The 20807-nt window shown below is 42.8% G+C and overlaps 1 protein-coding gene across 1 annotated transcript in view; it reads left to right on the top strand.

The window, feature by feature from the left end:
- LOC139578464 (voltage-dependent R-type calcium channel subunit alpha-1E-like) overlaps positions 1–20807 on the top strand; it is a 130557-nt gene that overhangs the window by 80065 nt on the left and 29685 nt on the right. Inside the window, exons 8-20 of the mRNA XM_071406092.1 lie at positions 8259–8362; positions 8631–8746; positions 8886–8939; positions 9783–9824; positions 10722–10787; positions 14880–15089; positions 15330–15442; positions 15987–16099; positions 16647–16778; positions 17349–17418; positions 17591–17708; positions 17821–17888; positions 18000–18091. Of these exons, the coding sequence (XP_071262193.1) occupies positions 8259–8362; positions 8631–8746; positions 8886–8939; positions 9783–9824; positions 10722–10787; positions 14880–15089; positions 15330–15442; positions 15987–16099; positions 16647–16778; positions 17349–17418; positions 17591–17708; positions 17821–17888; positions 18000–18091 (1298 nt within the window). The remainder of the gene's footprint in view (positions 1–8258; positions 8363–8630; positions 8747–8885; positions 8940–9782; positions 9825–10721; positions 10788–14879; positions 15090–15329; positions 15443–15986; positions 16100–16646; positions 16779–17348; positions 17419–17590; positions 17709–17820; positions 17889–17999; positions 18092–20807) is intronic.

Here is a 20807-nt window from a genome sequence, read left to right as displayed (position 1 = left end):
ACATGTGCCAAATACAACAGATATTACCTTAAAGTGAAATGCTTGCTTACAAGCCCTTAACCAACAAGGCAGTTTTAAGAAAATAACTCAAAAATAAATAAAACGAACAAATAATTAATGAGCAGCATTAAAATAACAATAGCGAGTCTATATACAGGGGTACCGGTACAGAATCAATGTGCGGGGGCACCGGTTAGTCAAGGTAATTGAGGTAATATGTACATGTAGGTAGAGTTAAAGTGACTATGCATAGATAATAACAGAGAGTAGCAGCAGCGTGGGAGGGGGGGAGCAATGCAAATATTCTGGGTAGCCATTTGATTAGATGTTCAGGAGTCTTATGGCTTGGGAGTAGAAGCTGTTTAGAAGCCTCTTGGTCCTAAACTTGGTACTCCGGGACCGCTTGCCGTGCGGTAACAGAGAGAACAGTCTATGACTAGGGTGGCTGGAGTTTTTGACAATTTTTAGGGCCTTCCTATGACACCGCCTGGTATAGAGGTCCTGGATGGCAGGAAACTTTGCCCCAGTGGTGTACTGGGCCGTACGCACTACCCTCTGTAGTGCCTTGCGGTCGAAGGCCAAGCAGTTGCCATACCAGGCAGTGATGCAACCAGTCAGCATGCGCTCAACGGTGCAGCTGTAGAAACTTTTGAGGATCTGAGGACCCATGCCAAATCTTTTCAGTCTCTTGAGAGGGAATAGGTTTTGTCGTGCCCTCTTCATGACTGTCTTGGTGTGCTTGGACCATGTTAGTTTGTTGGTGATGTGGACGCCAAGGAACTTGAAACTCTCAACCTGCTCCACTGCAGCCCCGTCGATGAGAATGGGGGCATGCTCAGTCCTCCTTTTCCTGTAGTCAACAATCATCTCCTTTGTCTTGATCACGTTGAGGGAGAGGTTGTTGTCCTGGCACCACACGGACAGTTCTCTGACCTCCTCCCTATAGGCTGTCTCATCGTTGTCGGTGATCAGGCCTACCACTGTTGTGTCATCGGCAACTTGATGATGGTGTTGGAGTCGTGCCTGGCCATGCAGTCATGAGTGAACAGGGAGTACAGGAGGGGACTGAGCACGCACCCCTGAGGGTCCCCGTGTTGAGGATCAGCGTGGTGGATATGTTGTTACCTACCCTTACCACCTGGGGGCGACCCATCAGGAAGTCCAGGATCCAGTTGCAGAGGGAGGTATTTAGTCCCAGGGTCCTTAGCTTAGTGATGAGCTTTAAGGGCACTATGGTGTTGAACGCTGAGCTGTGGTCAATGAATAGCATTTTCACATAGATGTTCCGTTTGTTCAGGTGTCAAAAGGGCAGTGTGAAGTGCAATAGAGATTGTATCCTGTGGATATGTTGGGGACGGTATGCAAATTGGAATGGGTCTAGGGTTTCTGGGATAATGGTGTTGATGTGAACCATGACCAGCCTTTCAAAGCCCTACAGACGTGAGTGCTACGGGTCGGTAGTCATTTAGGCAGGTTACCTTAGTGTTCTTGGGCACAATAACTATGGTGTACTGCTTGAAACATGTTGGTATTACAGACTCAGACAGGGAGAGGTTGAAAATGTCAGTGAAGTCACTTGCCAGTTGGTCAGCACATGCTCGGAGTACACGTCCTGGTAATCTATCTGGCCCTGCAGTCTTGTGAATGTTGAAGTTTTTCAAGGTCTTACTCACATCGGCTGCGGAGAGCGTGATTACACAGTCGTCCAGAACAGCTGATGCTCTCATGCATGTTTCAGTGTTACTTGCCTTGAGGCTAGCATAGAAGTTATTTAGCTTGTTTGGTAGGCTCGTGTCACTGGGCAGCTCTCGGCTGTGCTTCCCTTTGTAGTCTGTAATGGTTTGCCAGCCCTGCCACATCCGACGAGCGTCGGAGCCGGTGTAGTACGATTCGATCTTAGTTCTGTATTGACCCTTTGCCTGTTTGATGGTTGGTCGGAGGGCATAGCGGGATTTCTTATAAGCTTTTGGGTTCGAGTTCTGCTCCTTGAAAGCGGCAGCTCTACCCTTTAGCTCAGTGCGGATGTTGCCTGTAATCCATGGCTTCTGGTTGGGGTATGTACGTACAGTCACTGTGGGGACGACGTCATCGATGCAGTTATTGATGAAGCCAGTGACTGATGTGGTGCCATAGGAAGAATCCTGGAACATATTCCAGTCTGTCCTAGCAAATCAGTCCTGTAGTTTAGCATGTGCTTCATCTGACCACTGGTGCTTCCTGCTTTAATTTTTGCTTGTAAGCAGGAATCAGGAGGATAGAATTATGGTCAGATTTGCCAAATGGAGGGCGAGGGAGAGCTTTGTACACATCTCTGTGTGTGGAGTAAAGGTGGTCTAGAGTTTTTTTTCCTCAGGCTGCACATTTATCATGCTTATAGAAATGAGGTAAAACTGATTTAAGTTTCGCTGCATTAAGTCCCCAGCCACTAGGAGCGCTGCCTCTGGATGAGCATTTTCCTGTTTGCTTATGGTGGTATACAGCTCATTGAGTTTTGTCTTAGTGCAATCATCGGTCTGTGGTGGTATTAGAATATTTTGAGGATAAATACACAACACAGAGTTTGAGAGTTTGAGAGAATGAGAGGACGAGAGTACTAATGGTGCTAATGGTACTAATATAGTACTAATGGTCAATAGGGAATTGTAAATAGGAGTTGGGTTTCAGTTCAACATCTGTTTAGAATCTGTGGAATGTCACTCCTGAACTCAGAGCTACGTGTGCTATGTTCTGTACATTGAGTCGGGAGCAGGGTACTTTTTATTTGGCCATTGGCCAGTTGTACTGCAAGGACTTCTGATTGGTCAACCCCAGGATAGGGTGGGGGTTATAAATGGCATCCTGTTCCTTTGTTCGGTTGAGAAAAGCTGAGGACAGGGGAGACTGAACATCTACAGTTGAAGTTGGATGTTTACATACATCTTAGCCAAATACATTTAAACTCAGTTTTTCACAATTCCTGACATTTAATCCTAGTACAAATTCCATGTCTTAGGTCAGTTAGGATGACCACTTTATTTTAAGAATGTGAAATGTCAGAATAATAGCAGAGAATTATCTATTTCAGCTTTTATTTCTTTCATCACATTCCCAGTGGGTCAGAGGTTTACATACACTCAATTAGTATTTGGTAGCATTGCCTTTACATTGTTTAACTTGGGTCAAACATTTCGGGTAGCCCTCCACAAGGGAATTTTGGCCCATTCCTCCTGACAGAGCTAGTGTAACTGAGTCAGGTTTGTAGGCCTCCTTGCTCACACACGCTTTTTCAGTTCTGCCCACAAATTTTGTGATGGCCACTCCAATACCTTGAGTTTGTTGTCCTTAAACCATTTTCCACCACTTTGGAGGTATGCTTGGGGTCATTGTCCATTTGGAAGACTCATTTGCGACCAAGCTTTAACTTCCTGACTGATGTCTTGAGATGTTTCTTCAATATCCACATAATTTTCCTACCTCATGATGCCATCTATTTTGTGAAGTGCACCAGTCCCTCCTGCAGCAAAGCACCGCCACAACATGATGCTGCCACCCCCGTGCTTCATGATTGGGATGGTGTTCTTCGGCTTGCAAGCCTCCCCCTTTTTCCTCCAAACATAACGATGGTCATTATGGCAAACAGTTATTTTTTGTTTCATCAGACCAAAGGACATTTCTCCAAAAAGTACGATCTTTGTCACCATGTGCAGCTGCAAACCGTAGTCTGGCTTTTATGGTGGTTTTGGAGCAGTGTCTTCTTCCTTGCTGAGCAGCCTTTCAGGTTATGTCGATATAGGACTCGTTTTACTGTGGATATAGATACTTTTGTACCTGTTTCCTCCAGCATCTTCACAAGGTCCTTTGCTATTGTTCTGGGATTGATTTGCACTTTTCGCACCAAAGAACGCTCATCTCTTGGGAGACAGAACGCGTCTCCTTCCTGAGCAGTATGACGGCTACGTGGTCCCATGGTGTTTATACTTGCGTACTATTGTTTGTACAGATGAACGTGGTACCTTCAGGCGTTTGGAAATTGATCCCAAGGATGAACCAGACTTGTGGAGGTCTACAATTCTTTTCTGAGGTCTTGGCTGATTTCTTTTGATTTTCTCATGATGTCAAGCAAAGAGGCACTGAGTTTGAAGGTAGGCCTTGAAATACATCCACCGGTACACCTCCAATTGACTCAAATTATGTCAATTAGCCTATCAGAAGCTTCTAAAGCCATGACATAATTTTCTGGAATTTTCCAAGCTGTTTGAAGGCACAGTCAATTTAATGTATGTAAACTTCTGACCCACTGGAATTGTGATACAGTGAATTATAAGTGAAATAATCTGTCTGTAAACAATTGTTGGAAAAATTACTTGTGTCATGCCTAACCGTCCTAACCGACTTGCCAAAACTATAGTTTGTTAACAAGAAATGTGTGGAGTGGTTGAAAAATGAGCTTTAATGACTCCAACCTAAGTGTATGTAAACTTCTGACTTCAACTGTACCTCTCAGCATATCTTGATTTGTCCTTCTCAAAAAAAACTATTTTTCTCCTCCTGATCTGCTTTGGAGTTTGTGTAATTAAGAATAATATAATTTGCTAACAGAGGCATGTAGACAGCTACAAAAATACAGATGAAAACTCTCTAGGTAGATAGTGTGGTCTACAGCTTATCATGAAATACTCTACCTCAGGTGAGAAAAACCTTGAGACCTCCTTAGATATCGTGCACCAGTTGTTGTTTACAAATATACATACACCGCCACCCCTTCTCTTACCAGATGCTGCTGTTCTATCCTGCCGATAGAGTGTATAACCCGCCAGCTGTATGTTATTAATGTCGTCATTCAGCCACGACTCGGTGAAACATAAGATTGCAGTTTTTAATGTCCCATTGGTAGGATATACGTGCTTTTAGTTCATCCTATTTATTTTCTAGCGATTGTATGTTGGCTAACAGTACGGATGGCAAAGGCCACTTGTCGCCTGATCCTCACAGGCCCTCACCTGAACAGGCCCTCAAGGCACCCCGATCTCCTTCCGCGAAATCTCTGTCTCTTTCTCCAGCGAACGACAGGGATGAGGGCCTGTTCAGGTGTCTGGAGTAAATCCCTCTCATCCGACTCATTAAAGAAAAATTCTTTGTCCAATTTGGCCTTGTGTTTTATGTCCTGCTGAAAGGTGAATTTGTTTCCCAGTGTCTGTTGGAAAGCAGACTGAATCAGGTTTTCCTCTAGGATTTGGCCTGTGCTTAGCCATATTCCATTTATTTTTATCAGAAAAAACTCCCTAGTCCTTGCCGATGACAAGCATACCTATAGCATGATGCAGCCAGCACCATGCTTGAAAATATGAAGAGTGGTACTCAGTGATGTGTTGGATTTGCCCCAAACATAACGTTTTGTATTCAGGACATAAAGTACATTTCTTTGCCACATTTTTTGCAGTTTTACTTTAGTGCCTTATCACAAACAGGATGCATGTTTTAGATTATTTGTATTCTGTACAAGCTTTGTTCTTTTCACTCTGTCAATTAGGTTAGTATTGTGAAGGAACTACAATGTTGTTGATCCATCCTCAGTTTTCTCCTATCACAGCTATTAAACTCTGTAACTGTTTTGAAATCACCATTGACCTGGTAAAATCCCTGAGTGGTTTCCTTCCTGTCCAGTAACTGAGTTAACAAGGACGCCTGTCTTTGTAGTGACTGGGTGTGTATGATGCACCATCCAAAGTGTAATTAATAACTGCACCATGCTCAAAGGGATATTCAATGTCTTTTTTTTACCCATCTACCAATAGGTGCCCTTCTTTGTGAGGCATTGGAATACCTCCCTGGTCTTTGTGGTAGAATCTGTGTTTGAAATTCACTGCTCGACTGAGGGACCTTAAAGAGACAGTGCATTCGGAAAGTATTCAGACCCCTTGACTTTTTCTACATTTTGTTACGTTACAGCCTTTTTCTAAAATGAATTAAATTGATTTATTTCCTCATCAATCTAAACACAGTACCCCATAACGACAAAGTGAAAACAGGTTTTTGGAAATTTTTGCTAATGTGTTAAAAAAACAAAACAGACATTCCTTATTTACGTAAGTATTCAGACCCTTTGCAATGAGACTCGAAATTGAGCTCAGCTGCATCCTGTTTCCATTGATCATCCTTGAGCTGTTTCTATAACTTGATTGGAGTCCACCTGTGGTAATTTCAATTGATTGGACATGATTTGGAAAGGCACACAAGTGTCTATATAAGGTCCCACAGTTGACATTGCATGTCAGAGCAAAAATCAAGCTATGAGGTCGAAGGAATTGTTTGTAGAACTCCGAGACAGGATTGTGTCGAGTTACAGATCTGGGGAAGGGTACCAAAAAATGTCTGCAGCATTGAAGGTCCCCAAGAACACAGTGGCCTCCATCATTCTTAAATGGAAGAAGTTTGGAACCACAAAGACTCTTCCTGGAGCTAAACTGAGCAATTGGGGGAGAAGAGCCTTGGTCAGGGAGGTGACCAAGCACCCGATGGTCACTCTGACAGAGCTCCAGAGTTCCTATGTGGAGATGGGAGAACCTTCCAGAAGGACACCCATCTCTGCAGCTCTCCACCAATCAGGCCTTTGTGGTAGAGTGGCCAGACAGAAGCCACTCCTCAGTAAAAGGCACATAACAGCCCGCTTAGAGTTTGCCAAAAGGCACCTAAGGGCTTTCAGACCATGAGAAACAAGATTCTCTGGTCTGATGAAACCAAGATTGAACTCTTTGGCCTGAATGCCAACCATCACATCTGGAGAAAACCTGGCACCATCTCTACTGTGAAGCATGGTGGTGGCAGCATAATACTGTGGGGATGTTTTTTAGCGGCAGGGACTAGGAAACAAGTCAGGATCAAGGGGAAAGATGAATGGAGCAAGTACAGAGAGATCCTTGATGAAAAACTGCTCCAGAGTGCTCATGACCTCAGACTGGGGCGAAGGTTCACTATCCAACAGGACAACGACCCTAAGCACACAGCCAAGACAACGCAGGAGTGGCTTCTGGACAAGTCTCTGAATGTCCTTGAGTGGCCCAGCCAAAGCCTGGACTTGAACCCGATCGAACATCCTTGGAGAGACCTGAAAATAGCTGTGCAGCAACACTCCCCATCCAACCTGACAGAGCTTGAGAGGATCTGCAGAGAAGAATGAGAGAAACTCCCCAAATACAGGTGTGCCTAGCTTGTAGCTTCATATCCAAGAAGATGTGAGGCTGTAATCGCTGCCAAATGTGCTTAAACAAAGTACTGAGTAAAGGGTCTGAATACTTATGTAAATGTAATATTTCAGATGTTTATTTTTTATACATTTGCAAAAATGTATAAATACCTGTTTTACCTTTGTAATTATAGGGTATTGTGTGTAGATTGATGAAGGACATTTAAAAATATATATATTTCTGAATAAGGCTGTAACCAGTGGTGGAAAAAGTTTTCATACTTAAGTAAAGATACCTTAAAAGAAAATTACTCAAGTAAAAGTGAAAGTCACCCAGTAAAATACTACTTGAGTAAAAGTCTAAAAATATTTGGTTTTAAATGTACTTAAGTATCAAAAGTAAAAGTATAAATTATTTTAAATGTATTTTATGAAGAAAACCAGATAACACGATTTTCTTGTTTTTTTTATTTACGGATAGCCAGGGGCATAGTTCAATACTCAGACAAAATTCACAAACGAAGCATTTGTGTTTAGTGAGTCTGCCAGATCAGAGGCAGTAGGGATGACCAGGGATGTTCTCTTGATAAGTGTGTAAATTAGACAATTTTCCTGTCCTGCTAAGCATTCAAAATGTAATGAGTAACGTAACAAAATGTAGAAAAAGTCAAGGGGTCTGAATACTTTCCGAATGCACTGTAATTGTATGTGTGGAGTACAGAGATGAGGTAGTAATTGAAAAATTATTTTAAACATTATTATTTATACAGAGTTTATCCATACAATTTATTATGTGACTTGTTAAGCAAATGTTTACTCCTTAACTTATTTAGGCTGCCATAACAAAGGGGTTGAATACTTATTGACTCAAGACATTTCATATTATACATTTTAATTGATTTGTAAAAATAAAATATAAAGAATTCCACTTTGAAATTATGAGGTATTGCGTGAAGGCCAGTGACAAAAATATAAATTGAATCCATTTTAAATTCAGGCTGTAACACAACAAAATGTTGGGGTGTGAATACTTTGTACATACAGTATAATAATACAGTGCGCTTCATTGTCAGCTCTTTGTTTTGTATCTCCACAGACCAACGATGCTTTAGGCCCCACGTGGAACTGCATGTACTTCATCCCTCTGATAATCATTGGCTCCTTCTTCGTGTTGAACCTGGTATTGGGAGTGCTCTCAGGGTGAGTCAACGTTACAGCATCACATTGTGCTGGGGTGGCTGACAGCTTTAATACACACTGTCACTGTCTGCACAAGTTAATTAGTTTTATATAAAAGGTTGACTCACAATCTACTCTAATTAACTGCATGTAAAGGAGACAAGGGTTGAGTACCCCCCCCCCCCCCCCCCCTTCTCTCCCCTGGTGTCTGAATGATGAGGGAGGTCAGGTCAGCGCTGAACAACATGTCTAAGAACAGTCATTATCTCCTGTTGATTTTGGCTTGCAGAGAGTTTGCCAAAGAGAGGGAGCGGGTTGAGAACCGCAGGGCGTTCATGAAGTTGCGGAGGCAACAGCAGATTGAGAGGGAACTCAATGGCTACCGGGCCTGGATCAACAAAGCAGGTAGTGAAACCACTATCTGTACCACACTATAGATCTAATTCACGTCCTGCTTTTGAAAGGTTACCTCCGAAACACAATCTCCTTGATATTTAAGTTTCTACTGTATGAATCAGACCTCTTTGTTGGGTCTGCTTTGCAGAGGAGGTGATGCTTGCAGAGGATAATAAGAATTCAGGACCGTCTGCTCTTGATGGTAAGACTGGAAAGATGGCCCGATTTGGTTATATTGTCTGTACATCACTACATAGTTTACAGTTAATCTGTCTGTACAGGATTTATGGGATTCTGTTTTAAACCCATGAATATCTGAATAGATTCATTATCATCTTCTTGTCCTCTAAGACTGTCAACCACACGTTGTAAACATAACTATAACATAGGCCTACATTGAAATATATAATTCGTAGAAAACAGTTCATTTTGTAGGAATTGTTCATTCATTAATATCATATTACCCTATGCACTGTGTGTGATGCATAGATAACATTGTATTACGTAGGTAAGCGCTAGGAAGAAAGAATAGGTGTTGTCAGTCTCTCCTGAAGTATTAAATGTATCAATTTTGTGTCATTGAGTGTTGGAACGTACAGTACTATCTGTTTGGTTGACTGTGACAGTAATTTACTTTCTCATAAGAGTGTAATTATTTTGAGAAGTTTTGTGTTCCAAGACTCTAAACGTGTGTGTTATCCTGTATGTATATGTCTCTGGGCTTGTGTATAATAATGATATGTACTGTATGTATACCAAAGACATATTTAGATGCAAATCTTCATAAGAACAGCTATTCCAAAAATACCGTTGTTGTTGCTTCTGGTGTGGTGCACTTCAAAAACAACTTTACTTAGGACTATTGAGGACTGTGCATGCTGTACCCCCAAAAGCAATCATCTCTGGTACCTCACTATCAATATGGACTTTTAAACCTAACAGACACACTTACAGTACACATAGCTATGACCATACCAAGTGAAGCATGATTTTTCGCCCCCCCCCCCCAACAAACAAATCGTTTTTATTAAATGTTGATTGACAGCTCCCACGAGGCTGTCTGAATGGAATACAAGCGGTAACCATGGTGAGGAACAACTTCTATTCTACAATTCCTTGCCATCTTTTGTTCCTTTGCAACAACTGAATCTGACATGAATGCTAAAATAGTCCTAGCTATTGTTCCACAAACCCACTTAAACCACGACACATTCTGACCTCCAAAAATAAAACTTGGCACCAGAAAACAAAAAGTAGCTGTAAATGCAGAAGATGCATTAGTCTACTCTAGATTAAGGAGTGTGCCGATGTTGCCTTAGCAACTGAAATGAAATGACCGGATGCAGCCAGTGTGTGCCTCGTGCAAACACTCCTATGAATATTGGTTCAGTGGCTTATTAAAAGGGGGAAAGTCGAGGTAAATATGAATAAATCAATTAGATCCGTACCAAAAGGTGGTGGGGGTGTAGGAGAGGACATATAGTCAGGGACAGGGACATATATATATAGTCATAGTCATATATATATAGTCAGGGACATATAGAATTATATGTGTGCTTCAAAACCGCTCTTTAGTATGATATGGCTAAAATTAGACATTGCACCAGTGATCTCCATATAAACTTACTGTGAGTGTGGGCTATAGCCAAGAGAATAGAACCAACAACAACAACAATTAGTTGTAGTTTAGTCGGGTTCATCGTTCTGCATATCTTATTAACATCATGTTGCTGTATGCTTTTACCCATGTTCACTAAAGGCATCTGTTTTGCTCTTGTTTTACAATACCCAAAGCACATAACATAGTGGCATGTAAATGTGTTAATTATTTTCACCATTTTCTTCTCACCTCGTTAGTAATACCCTCATGATCTTGTATATCTACGTGTGTGTGTCCTGACACGTTCTCTGTGCTGGAGTGTCATAAATATTGTGTTTTGGATGAGCTTTCTGCGGGCTGACAATGTGAAACCTTTGGCTGCAGTGCTGAAGAGGGCCACAATCAAGAGGAGAGGACTGGACCAGCAGTATGGTGACATCGCTTCTGTGGGTGAGTGAGTGAGTGAGTGAGTGAGTGAGTGAGTGAGTGAGTGAGTGAGTGAGTGAGTGAGTGAGTGAGTGAGTGAGTGAGTGAGTGAGTGAGTGAGTGAGTGTGTGTACACAGTAACAGTCAAAAGTTATGACACACCTAGTCATTCAAGGGTTTTTCTTTATTTGTACTATTTTCTACATTGTAGAATACTAGTGAAGACATCAACACTATGAAATAACACATGGAATCATGTAGTAACCAAAAAAGTGTTAAACAAATCAAAATATGCTTTATATTTGAGATTCTTCAAAGTAGCCAGCCTTTGCCTTGATGACAGCTTTGCACACTCTTGGCATTCTCTCAACCAGCTTCATGAGGTAGTCACCTGGAATGCATTTCAATTAACAGGTGTGCCTTGTTAAAAGTTCATTTGTGGAATTTCTTTCCTTCTTAATACGTTTGAGCCAATCAGTTGTGTTGTGACAAGGTAGGAGTGGTATACAGAAGATAGCTCTCTTTGGTAAAAGACCAAGTCCATATTATGGCAAGAACAGCTAAAATAGGCAAACAGAAATGACCGTCCATCATTACTTTAAGATATGAATGTCAGTCAATCAGGAAAATGGCAAGAACTTTGAAAGTTTCTTCAAGTGCAGTCGCAAAAACCATCAAGCGCTATGATGAACCAACCAGAAGCCATGGATTACAGGCAACATCCGCACTGAGCTAAAGGATAGAGCTGCCACTTTCAAGGAGCTTATAAGAAATCCCGCTATGCCCTCCGATGAACCGTAAAACAGGCAAGGCGTCAATACAGGACAAAGATTGAATCATACTACACTGGCTCCGACGCTCATTGGATGTGACAGGGCTTGCAAACTATTAAGACTACAAAGGGAAACACAGCCGCGAGCTGCCCAGTGACACAAGCCTACCAGATGAGCTAAATTACTTCTATGCTCGCTTCGAGGCAAGTAACACTGAAACATGCATGAGAGCATCAGCTGTTCCGGACAACTGTGCGATCACGCTCTCCGTAGCCGATGTGAGTGAGACCTTTAAACAGGTCAACATTCACAAGGCCGCAGGGCCAGACGGATTACCAGGACGTGTACTCCGAGCATGCGCTGACCAACTGGCAAGTGTCTTCACTGACATTTTCAACCTGTCCCTGACTGAGTCTGTAATACCAACATGTTTCAAGCAGACCACCATAGTCCCTGTGCCCAAGAACACTAAGGCAACCTGCCTAAATGACTACTGAGCCGTAGCACTCACGTCTGTAGCCATGAAGGGCTTTGAAAGGCTGGTCCTGACTCACATCAACACCATTATCCCAGAAACCCTAGACCCACTCCAATTTGCATACCGCCCCAACAGATCCACAGATGATGCTATCTCTATTGCACTCAACACTGCCCTTTCCCACCTGGACAATGCTGTTCATTGACCACAGCTCAGCGTTCAACACCATACTGCCCTTAAAGCGCATCACTAAGCTAAGGACCCTGGGACTAAATACCTCCCTCTGCAACTTGATCCTGGATTTCCTGATGGGCCGCCCCTAGGTGGTAAGGGTAGGTAACAACACATCCGCCACGCTGATCCTCAACACGGGGGCCCCTCAGGGGTGCGTGCTCAGTCCCCTCCTGTACTCCCTGTTCACTCATGACTGCATGGCCAGGCACGACTCCAACACCATCATCAAGTTGCCGATGACACAACAGTGGTAGGCCTGATCACCGACAACGATGAGACAGCCTATAGGGAGGAGGTCAGAGAACTGTCCGTGTGGTGCCAGGACAACAACCTCTCCCTCAACGTGATCAAGACAAAGGAGATGATTGTTGACTACAGGAAAAGGAGGAACGAGCACGCCCCCATTCTCATCGATGGGGCTGCAGTGGAGCAGGTTGAGAGCTTCAAGTTCCTTGGTGTCCACATCACCAACAAACTATCATGGTCAAAACACACTAAGACAGTTGTGAAGAGGGCATGACAAAACCTATTCCCCCTCAGGAGACTGAAAAGATTTGACATGGGTCCTCAGATCCCCAAAAGGTTCTACAGCTGCACCGTTGAGAGAATCCTGACTGGTTGCATCACTGCCTGGTATGGCAACTGCTCGGCGTCCGACCGCAAGACACTACAGATGGTAGTGTGTATGGCCCAGTACATCACAGGGGCAAAGCTTCCTGCCATCCAGGACCTCTATACCAGGCGGTGTCAGAGGAAGGCCCTAAAAATTGTCAAAGACTCCAGCCACCCTAGTTATAGACTGTTCTCTCTGCTACCGCACGGCAAGCGGTACTAGAGTGCCAAGTCGAGGTCCAAAAGGCTTCTTAACAGCTTCTACCCCCAAGCCATAACTTGGGGGTAGAACAGCTAATTGGTAGCTGGTAGCTAATCAAAGGGCTACCCAGACCCCTCTTTTACACTGCTGCTACTCTCTGTTTATTATATATGCATAGTCACTTTAACTCTACCTACATGTACATATTACCTCAATTACCTCGACTAACCGGTGACCCCGCACATTGACTCTGTACCGGTACCCCTTGTATATAGACTCGCTATTGTTTTTTTAATGCTGCTGTTTAATTATTTGTTACTTTTATTTTCTATTTTTTCACTTAACACTTATTTTCTTAAAACTTCTTAAAGCATTGTTGGTTAAGGGCTTGTAAGTAAGCATTTCACTGTGACTTCTACAACTGTTGTATTCGGCGTATGTGACAAATAAAATTTGATTTGATGAAACTGGCTCTCATGAGAACCGCCAGCGGAAAGGATGACCCAGAGTTACCTCTGCTGCAGAGGATAAATTCATTAGAATTACCAGCCTCAGAAATTGCAGCCCGAATAAATGCTTCACAGAGTACAAATAACAGACACATCTCAACATCAACTGTTCAGAGAAGACTGCATGAATCAGGCCTTCATGGTCCAGTTGCTGCAAAGAAACCACTACTAAAGGACATCAATAAGAAGAAGAGACTTGCTTGGGCCGAGAATCACGAGCAATGGACATTAGACCGGCGGAAATCTGTCCTTTAGTCTGATGAGTCCAAATTTGAGATTTTTTTGTTCCAACCGCCTTGTATTTGTGAGACGCAGAGTAGGTGAACAGATGATTTCCATATGTGTAGTTCCCACTGTGAAGCATGGAGAAGGAGGTGTGATGGTGTGGGGGGGGGGCTTTGCTGGTGACACTGTCTGTGATTTATTTAGAATTCAAGGCACACTTAACCAGCATAGCTACCACAGAATTCTGCAGTGATACACCATCCCTTCTGGTTTGTGCTTATTGGGACTATAATTTGTTTTTCAACAGGACAATCGCCCAACACACCTTCAAGCTGTGTAAGGGCTATTTGACCAAGAAGGAGAGTGATGGAGTGCTGCATCAGATGACTTGACCTCCACAATATTCCGACCTTAACCCAATTGAGATGGTTTGGGATGAGTTGGAACCGCAGAGTGAAGGAAAAGCAGCCAACAGGTGCTCATGATATATGGGATATCCTTCAAGACTGTTGGAAAAGCATTCCAGGTGAAGCTGGTTGAGAGAATGCCAAGAGTGTGCAAATCTGTCAACGATAAAATATATTTTGATTTGTTTAACACTTTTTTGGTAACTACATGATTCCATATGTGTTATTTCATAGTTTTGATGTACTCACTATTATTCTACAATGTAGAAAATAGTAAAAATACAGAAAAACCCTTGAATGAGTACTGTAGGTGTGTCCAAACTTTTGACTGGTACTGTATGTACATAGCCACTGAAAAGAACAATGGTTCGTAACTGACATCCTGAATGGTTGAACGATCTGCCAGCAGGCACCCCCTCCATATTAGACTCATTACAGAGGAGGAGATTGCCATTGGCGTTTTGGGAATAAACTGGAAATGGCAGCTCATCATTTCCAGGCGTCATTACGTGTTACAGTCAGTGGCTAAGCTAAATAGATGAGAAGGCCTGGACAAAGTGTTTCTGTTGTGCAGGTGAAAAGTTTCAAAGAGAAAAGATCTAGAAGAAAATGTGCATTTGTCATTCTACCACTAGGGTGGTTTTAGTTATGATCCTGACTGGACTCTCCCCTCTAGGCATCCCGATGACCAGAGCCAGCATCAGGAGTGCTAAGAGAGGACCCACGGCTTATTTGAAGCGTAAGGAGCGTCTGCTGCGGATCTCTATCCGCCGCATGGTGAAGACACACATCTTCTACTGGACCGTACTGGGCCTGGTGGCCCTCAACACACTCTGTGTTGCCATCGTCCATCACAACCAACCCCACTGGCTGTCTGTGTTCCTCTGTAAGTCACACACACACACACACACACACACACACACACACACACACACACACACACACACACACACACACACACACACACACACACACACACACACACACACACACACACACACACACACACACACACACGGGTACGTACCATCATCTCCATCCAAAATAAATCATGTCTGGTGACGTTAATCTTTGAGATGTTTGTTTCTTACTGTGTTCATGAGGGTTGTTGTTGTTCGTATTTCAGACTATGCAGAGTTCCTCTTTCTGGGTCTGTTTCTCACTGAAATGTGTTTAAAGATGTACAGCCTGGGACCCAGACTCTACTTCCACTCCGCCTTCAATCGCTTCGACTGCGGGGTGAGTTTTTATTTTTCTCCTTCATCCCTAACAAACATGGAGAAAACATGCCAGAGGGAAAGACAGGGACATAGATTGTAACATTGCACCCATTATGAGGGAGTGAGAGGAAATTATTTACTTAAAACATTGGACAGTGACTTAAAGACTTCTTAATTAAATTAACACTGATGGGCATAATTTTGTTAATGTAGTGCAGTTAATGTTTCTGTCACCCCTGGTCATGGCTAGACGGGATACAGCTTATCTCAAAGTGACGTCAAAAGTTTAATGTTTGATTCCCATCTGGATAATTTTTTATTTTAACTAACCCTAACCCTTTTCCTAACCTTAACCTAATTCTCCTGACCTGCTGCGTAAATGATCCTAACATGCTATGAAAAAAGTAACTTCTGACACTGTATACCAACTATATAAAACCGTCACCTCTGCACTCATGCGCAAACAGACATCCTTTATCTTTGTCTCTCTGTTTACTGTATGTTGAAGGCTGCTGTTGGTGTGTTTCAGCTGTCAGAGATGTTGTTACTGGGTCTGTTAACAGGTGATAGTGGGAAGCATATTTGAGGTGATGTGGGGATTCTTCAGGCCTGGCATGTCCTTTGGCATCAGTGTGCTGCGTGCGCTCCGTCTGCTGAGGATATTCAAGATCACCAAGTTAGTCCAAGGACTCCTCACTACCCCTGCCTATTGCTTTATAACATTATTCCTGCAGCATGCAAGGAGGCAACGCATAGCAAGCAGCAGGTTGGCATTTATTGTCTTGAATCTTGCCTTGGAGGCAGCTCTGCAAAAAGGTCACTTGCTGGCACATGACCGGATGCCTAACCCTAACATTAAATTAAGGGTAATTTTTGTTTTAATTATTCTTTACGATAATAGCACATTTTAAAATTGCAGCTGGCCCATCTAGCGGAAATCGCTCAGTTCTGCCTCCAGGGCAAGATTCATGACAAAAAACGTCAACCTGCTAGCAAGCACTGGCACCTAGGTATTGATGTCCTAGATTTTGGTTGCTGGGTGTTACATAGGTGTGATGTTGATAGGGATAAGATATGCAGATATGTCCATTGCAAGGCTGGTGGCAAATCAATTGAAACCCTCACAATAACAAAATTGATTCATTTTTAATTAATTGATTGTCTCTTATTTTGGCTGAATTCAAATGGAACTAATCCCGCCTCTGGTTGGTTGTGATTGACAGGTACTGGGCGTCGCTGAGGAACCTGGTGGTATCCCTGATGAATTCTATGAAATCAATCATCAGCCTCATTTTCCTCCTCTTCCTCTTCATCCTGGTCTTTGCTCTGCTGGGCATGCAGCTCTTTGGTGGCAGGTACAAGCATTTCGCTACACCCGCAATAACATCTGCTAAATATGTGTATGTGACCAATAAAACAAACTACCATTCCATGTCTATCAGGTCTAGTCTAATCACAAACTATGATGGATACTGGCAGTCAATGTAATGAATGTAGTACAATTGATTGTTTGGTTTGTGTCATCATGCCGTCATGCTTCTTGTGATGAATGTAATATTACAGTGTACATTTTCATTCCCTGTTGCACATTTAGAAACACCCTGACAGGACTCAGTCTTGCCCTAGCAGATTCTGTCACACATCTAGTCTTAGTTGTTGTGCCACTATGTTCTCACGGGAAAAGGACCGTTTCTGGGAAACTGTCACTTCAATGAATGCAGTGCATAGAGACGGACATTGCCTGGCCACTGGAATACAGAAAAGAAAACAGACCTTGGAAAAAGTTCCCCTTCTATTACCCAGAAAAGGAAAATTCAATAATTGGTTTCTCTGTCTGGGAAGAAATAATGTGTGTCCCCATCTTGGACTACATTTTAAATCTTGGCTCAACTCAATGTCCTCTCGGTCTTCCTCTTTCGATGCAGGTTCATCTTTGAAGACTACACTCCTACAAACTTTGATACTTTTCCTGCAGCCATCATGACTGTATTTCAGGTCTGGCCCAACTCAATTGTTTTGATTTTTGTGTTTTTGATTTAGGAATCGATCAGTACGATTGACAGGAATCAAAGCTTTGCATGTGGAAATCCTACATTGTCATGAACCTACAGATGATCTACATGTATATCCTGTCTGAATGTTGGGGTGTGTGGTATGCCTTATCTAGATCCTGACAGGAGAAGACTGGAATGAGGTGATGTACAATGGGATCCGCTCCCAGGGAGGAGTGAAGTCAGGAATGTGGTCCTCCATATACTTCATTGTACTCACACTCTTTGGCAACTGTATCCTTTCTCAGCCAGAAAATCACTTTTCCTACTGCATATGTGAGATGTCTGATGTGTGGATTCTGTAGATTTTTTGATCGTTTTAGGTCCTTGACATGACTGTGACCAGACACGCTGTTGAATGTTTTCTTGGCCATCGCTGTGGACAATCTGGCCAATGCCCAGGAACTAACCAAGGTAAAACCTCCTTTCAAGAATGTACTAGTCTTCTCACAATTGAAGATGATAGCTGCTCTCAACAACATCAGTGATTTTCTAAAATTATGTTCAATGCAATCTTATATTTAGGATGAAGAGGACGAAGAGGCTGCTTTCAATCAGAAACATGCTCTCCAGAAAGCAAAGGAAGTAGGGGCCATGTCTTCCCTGATGTCATCAGAGTAAGTTATGTGTGTACCCCTGCTGCCTGTTCCCCTTCCTCTCTGTCGCCTTCAGGACTCGAACAGACTGCTAACTAACAGTACTAACACTGGGTAGTCTCACCAGGGGCTGCTTCTGCAGCACAGCCAACATTAAAGGACGGGAGGGATTGAGGCTGAGAAAGTTTCACTATGGGCAATTTTCTTACGTAGTGCTATGCCTTGGAATTAGGGTTTTGCAAAAGGACAGGGGAATTTCTCTTGTAATGCATAAGAGCCCCAGGTTTGAACTAGATTCGATTCCAGTTTGTGTTACTGGTTACTTGATTTAGTTAGTTTGATCTAGGTACAGGCTACTGTAAGTGGAGCTGTATTATGGAGCCCCAGACAGTTGTAGATACCTTCATAATGATGTTCATATCACCATGGCTACCAGCAGGCTTCCTAGTATCTGCAGGGATGAGCCTATACCATCGTCATAGAGACAGCATTACTGGCATCCAAATTATTATATCATTCCCATGAGAGAAATTTACTGCAGTACTTAGGCTCCCTCATTTTCACAAGACTGATTTTTTTGTAAGCATTATGTTTTTAGAAGACTTACCAAGTATTAGGAAGGGTATGGGTTACATACATACATCTGGACAAGCCATTTGGGTTACAAGAGATGAGTCATAAAGTAATGTTATTTAATCAAAACTCACAATATTGATTTCCTATATGAATGGTCTGCCTCACAGAACTTACAGGACTCCCAGTCTGTCTGGTGGAAATGCATGTACATGCACATGGTCTAGCATAGCGTGGGGACACACTATGTTACGAGATGGGGACACACTATACTACAAGATGGGGAGACACTATACTACAAGATGGGGACACACTATGTTACGAGATGGGGACACACTATACTACAAGATGGGGACACACTATACTACAAGATGGGGACACACTATGTTACAAGATGGGGACACACTGTTACAAGATGGGGACACACTATGTTACGAGATGGGGACACACTATACTACAAGATGGGGACACACTATACTACAAGATGGGGACACACTATACTACAAGATGGGGACACACTATGTTACAACATGGGACACACTATACTACAAGATGGGGACACACTATACTACAAGATGGGGACACACTATGTTACAACATGGGACACACTATACTACAAGATGGGGACACACTATACTACAAGATGGGAACACACTATGTTACAAGATGGGGACACACTGTTACAAGATGGGGACACACTATACTACAAGATGGGGACACACTATACTACAAGATGGGGACACACTATACTACAAGATGGGGACACACTATACTACAAGATGGAGACACAATATACTAAAAGATGGGAACACACTATACTACAAGAAGGAGACACACTATACTACAAGGTGGGGACACACTGTGTTACAAGATGGGACACACTATACTACAAGATTGAGACACACTATGTTACAAGATGGGGACACACTATGTTACAAGATGGAGACACAATATACTAAAAGATGGGAACACACTATACTACAAGAAGGAGACACACTATACTACAAGGTGGGGACACACTGTGTTACAAGATGGGACACACTATACTACAAGATTGAGACACACTATGTTACAAGATGGGGACACACTATACTACAAGATGGAGACACACTATGTTACAAGATGGGAACACACTATACTACAAGATGGGGCACACTATACTAGAAGATGGGAGCACACTATAGTACAAGATGGAGACACACTATGTTACAAGATGGGGACACACTATACTACAAGATGGGGACACACTATGTTACAAGATGGGAACACACTATACTACAAGATGGGGCACACTATACTACAAGATGTGGTTACACTACAGTACAAGATGGGGACACACTATGTTACAAGATGGGAACACACTATACTACAAGATGGGGCACACTATACTACAAGATGGGGCACACTATACTACAAGATGTGGTCACACTACAGTACAAGATGGGGACACACTATGTTACAAGATGGGGACACACTATACTACAAGATGGGGACACACTATACTACAAGATGGGGACACACTATGTTACAAGATGGGGACACACTATGTTACAAGATGGGGACACACTATGTTACAAGATGGGGACACACTATGTTACAAGATGGGGACACACTATGTTACAAGATGGGGACACACTATACTACAAGATGGGGACACACTATACTACAAGATGGGGACACACTATGTTACAAGATGGGGACACACTATACTACAAGATGGGGACATACTATGTTACAAGATGGGGACACACTATACTACAAGATGGGGCACACTATACTACAAGATGGGGACACACTATGTTACAAGATGGGGACACACTATACTACAAGATGGGGACACACTATGTTACAAGATGGGGACACACTATACTACAAGATGGGGACACACTATGTTACAGGATGGGGACACACTATACTACAAGATGGGGACATACTATGTTACAAGATGGGGACACACTATACTACAAGATGGGGACACACTATGTTACAAGATGGGGACATACTATGTTACAAGATGGGGACACACTATACTACAAGATGGGGACACACTATGTTACAAGATGGGGACACACTATACTACAAGATGGGGACACACTATACTACAAGATGGGGACACACTATGTTACAAGATGGGGACACACTATACTACAAGATGGGGACATAC

Source organism: Salvelinus alpinus, chromosome 6, assembly GCF_045679555.1.
Source record: "Salvelinus alpinus chromosome 6, SLU_Salpinus.1, whole genome shotgun sequence".
NCBI classification, from domain to species: domain Eukaryota; kingdom Metazoa; phylum Chordata; class Actinopteri; order Salmoniformes; family Salmonidae; genus Salvelinus; species Salvelinus alpinus.
Note: the sequence above shows the minus strand (reverse complement) of the source record. Positions and strands in the feature narration are given on the sequence as shown.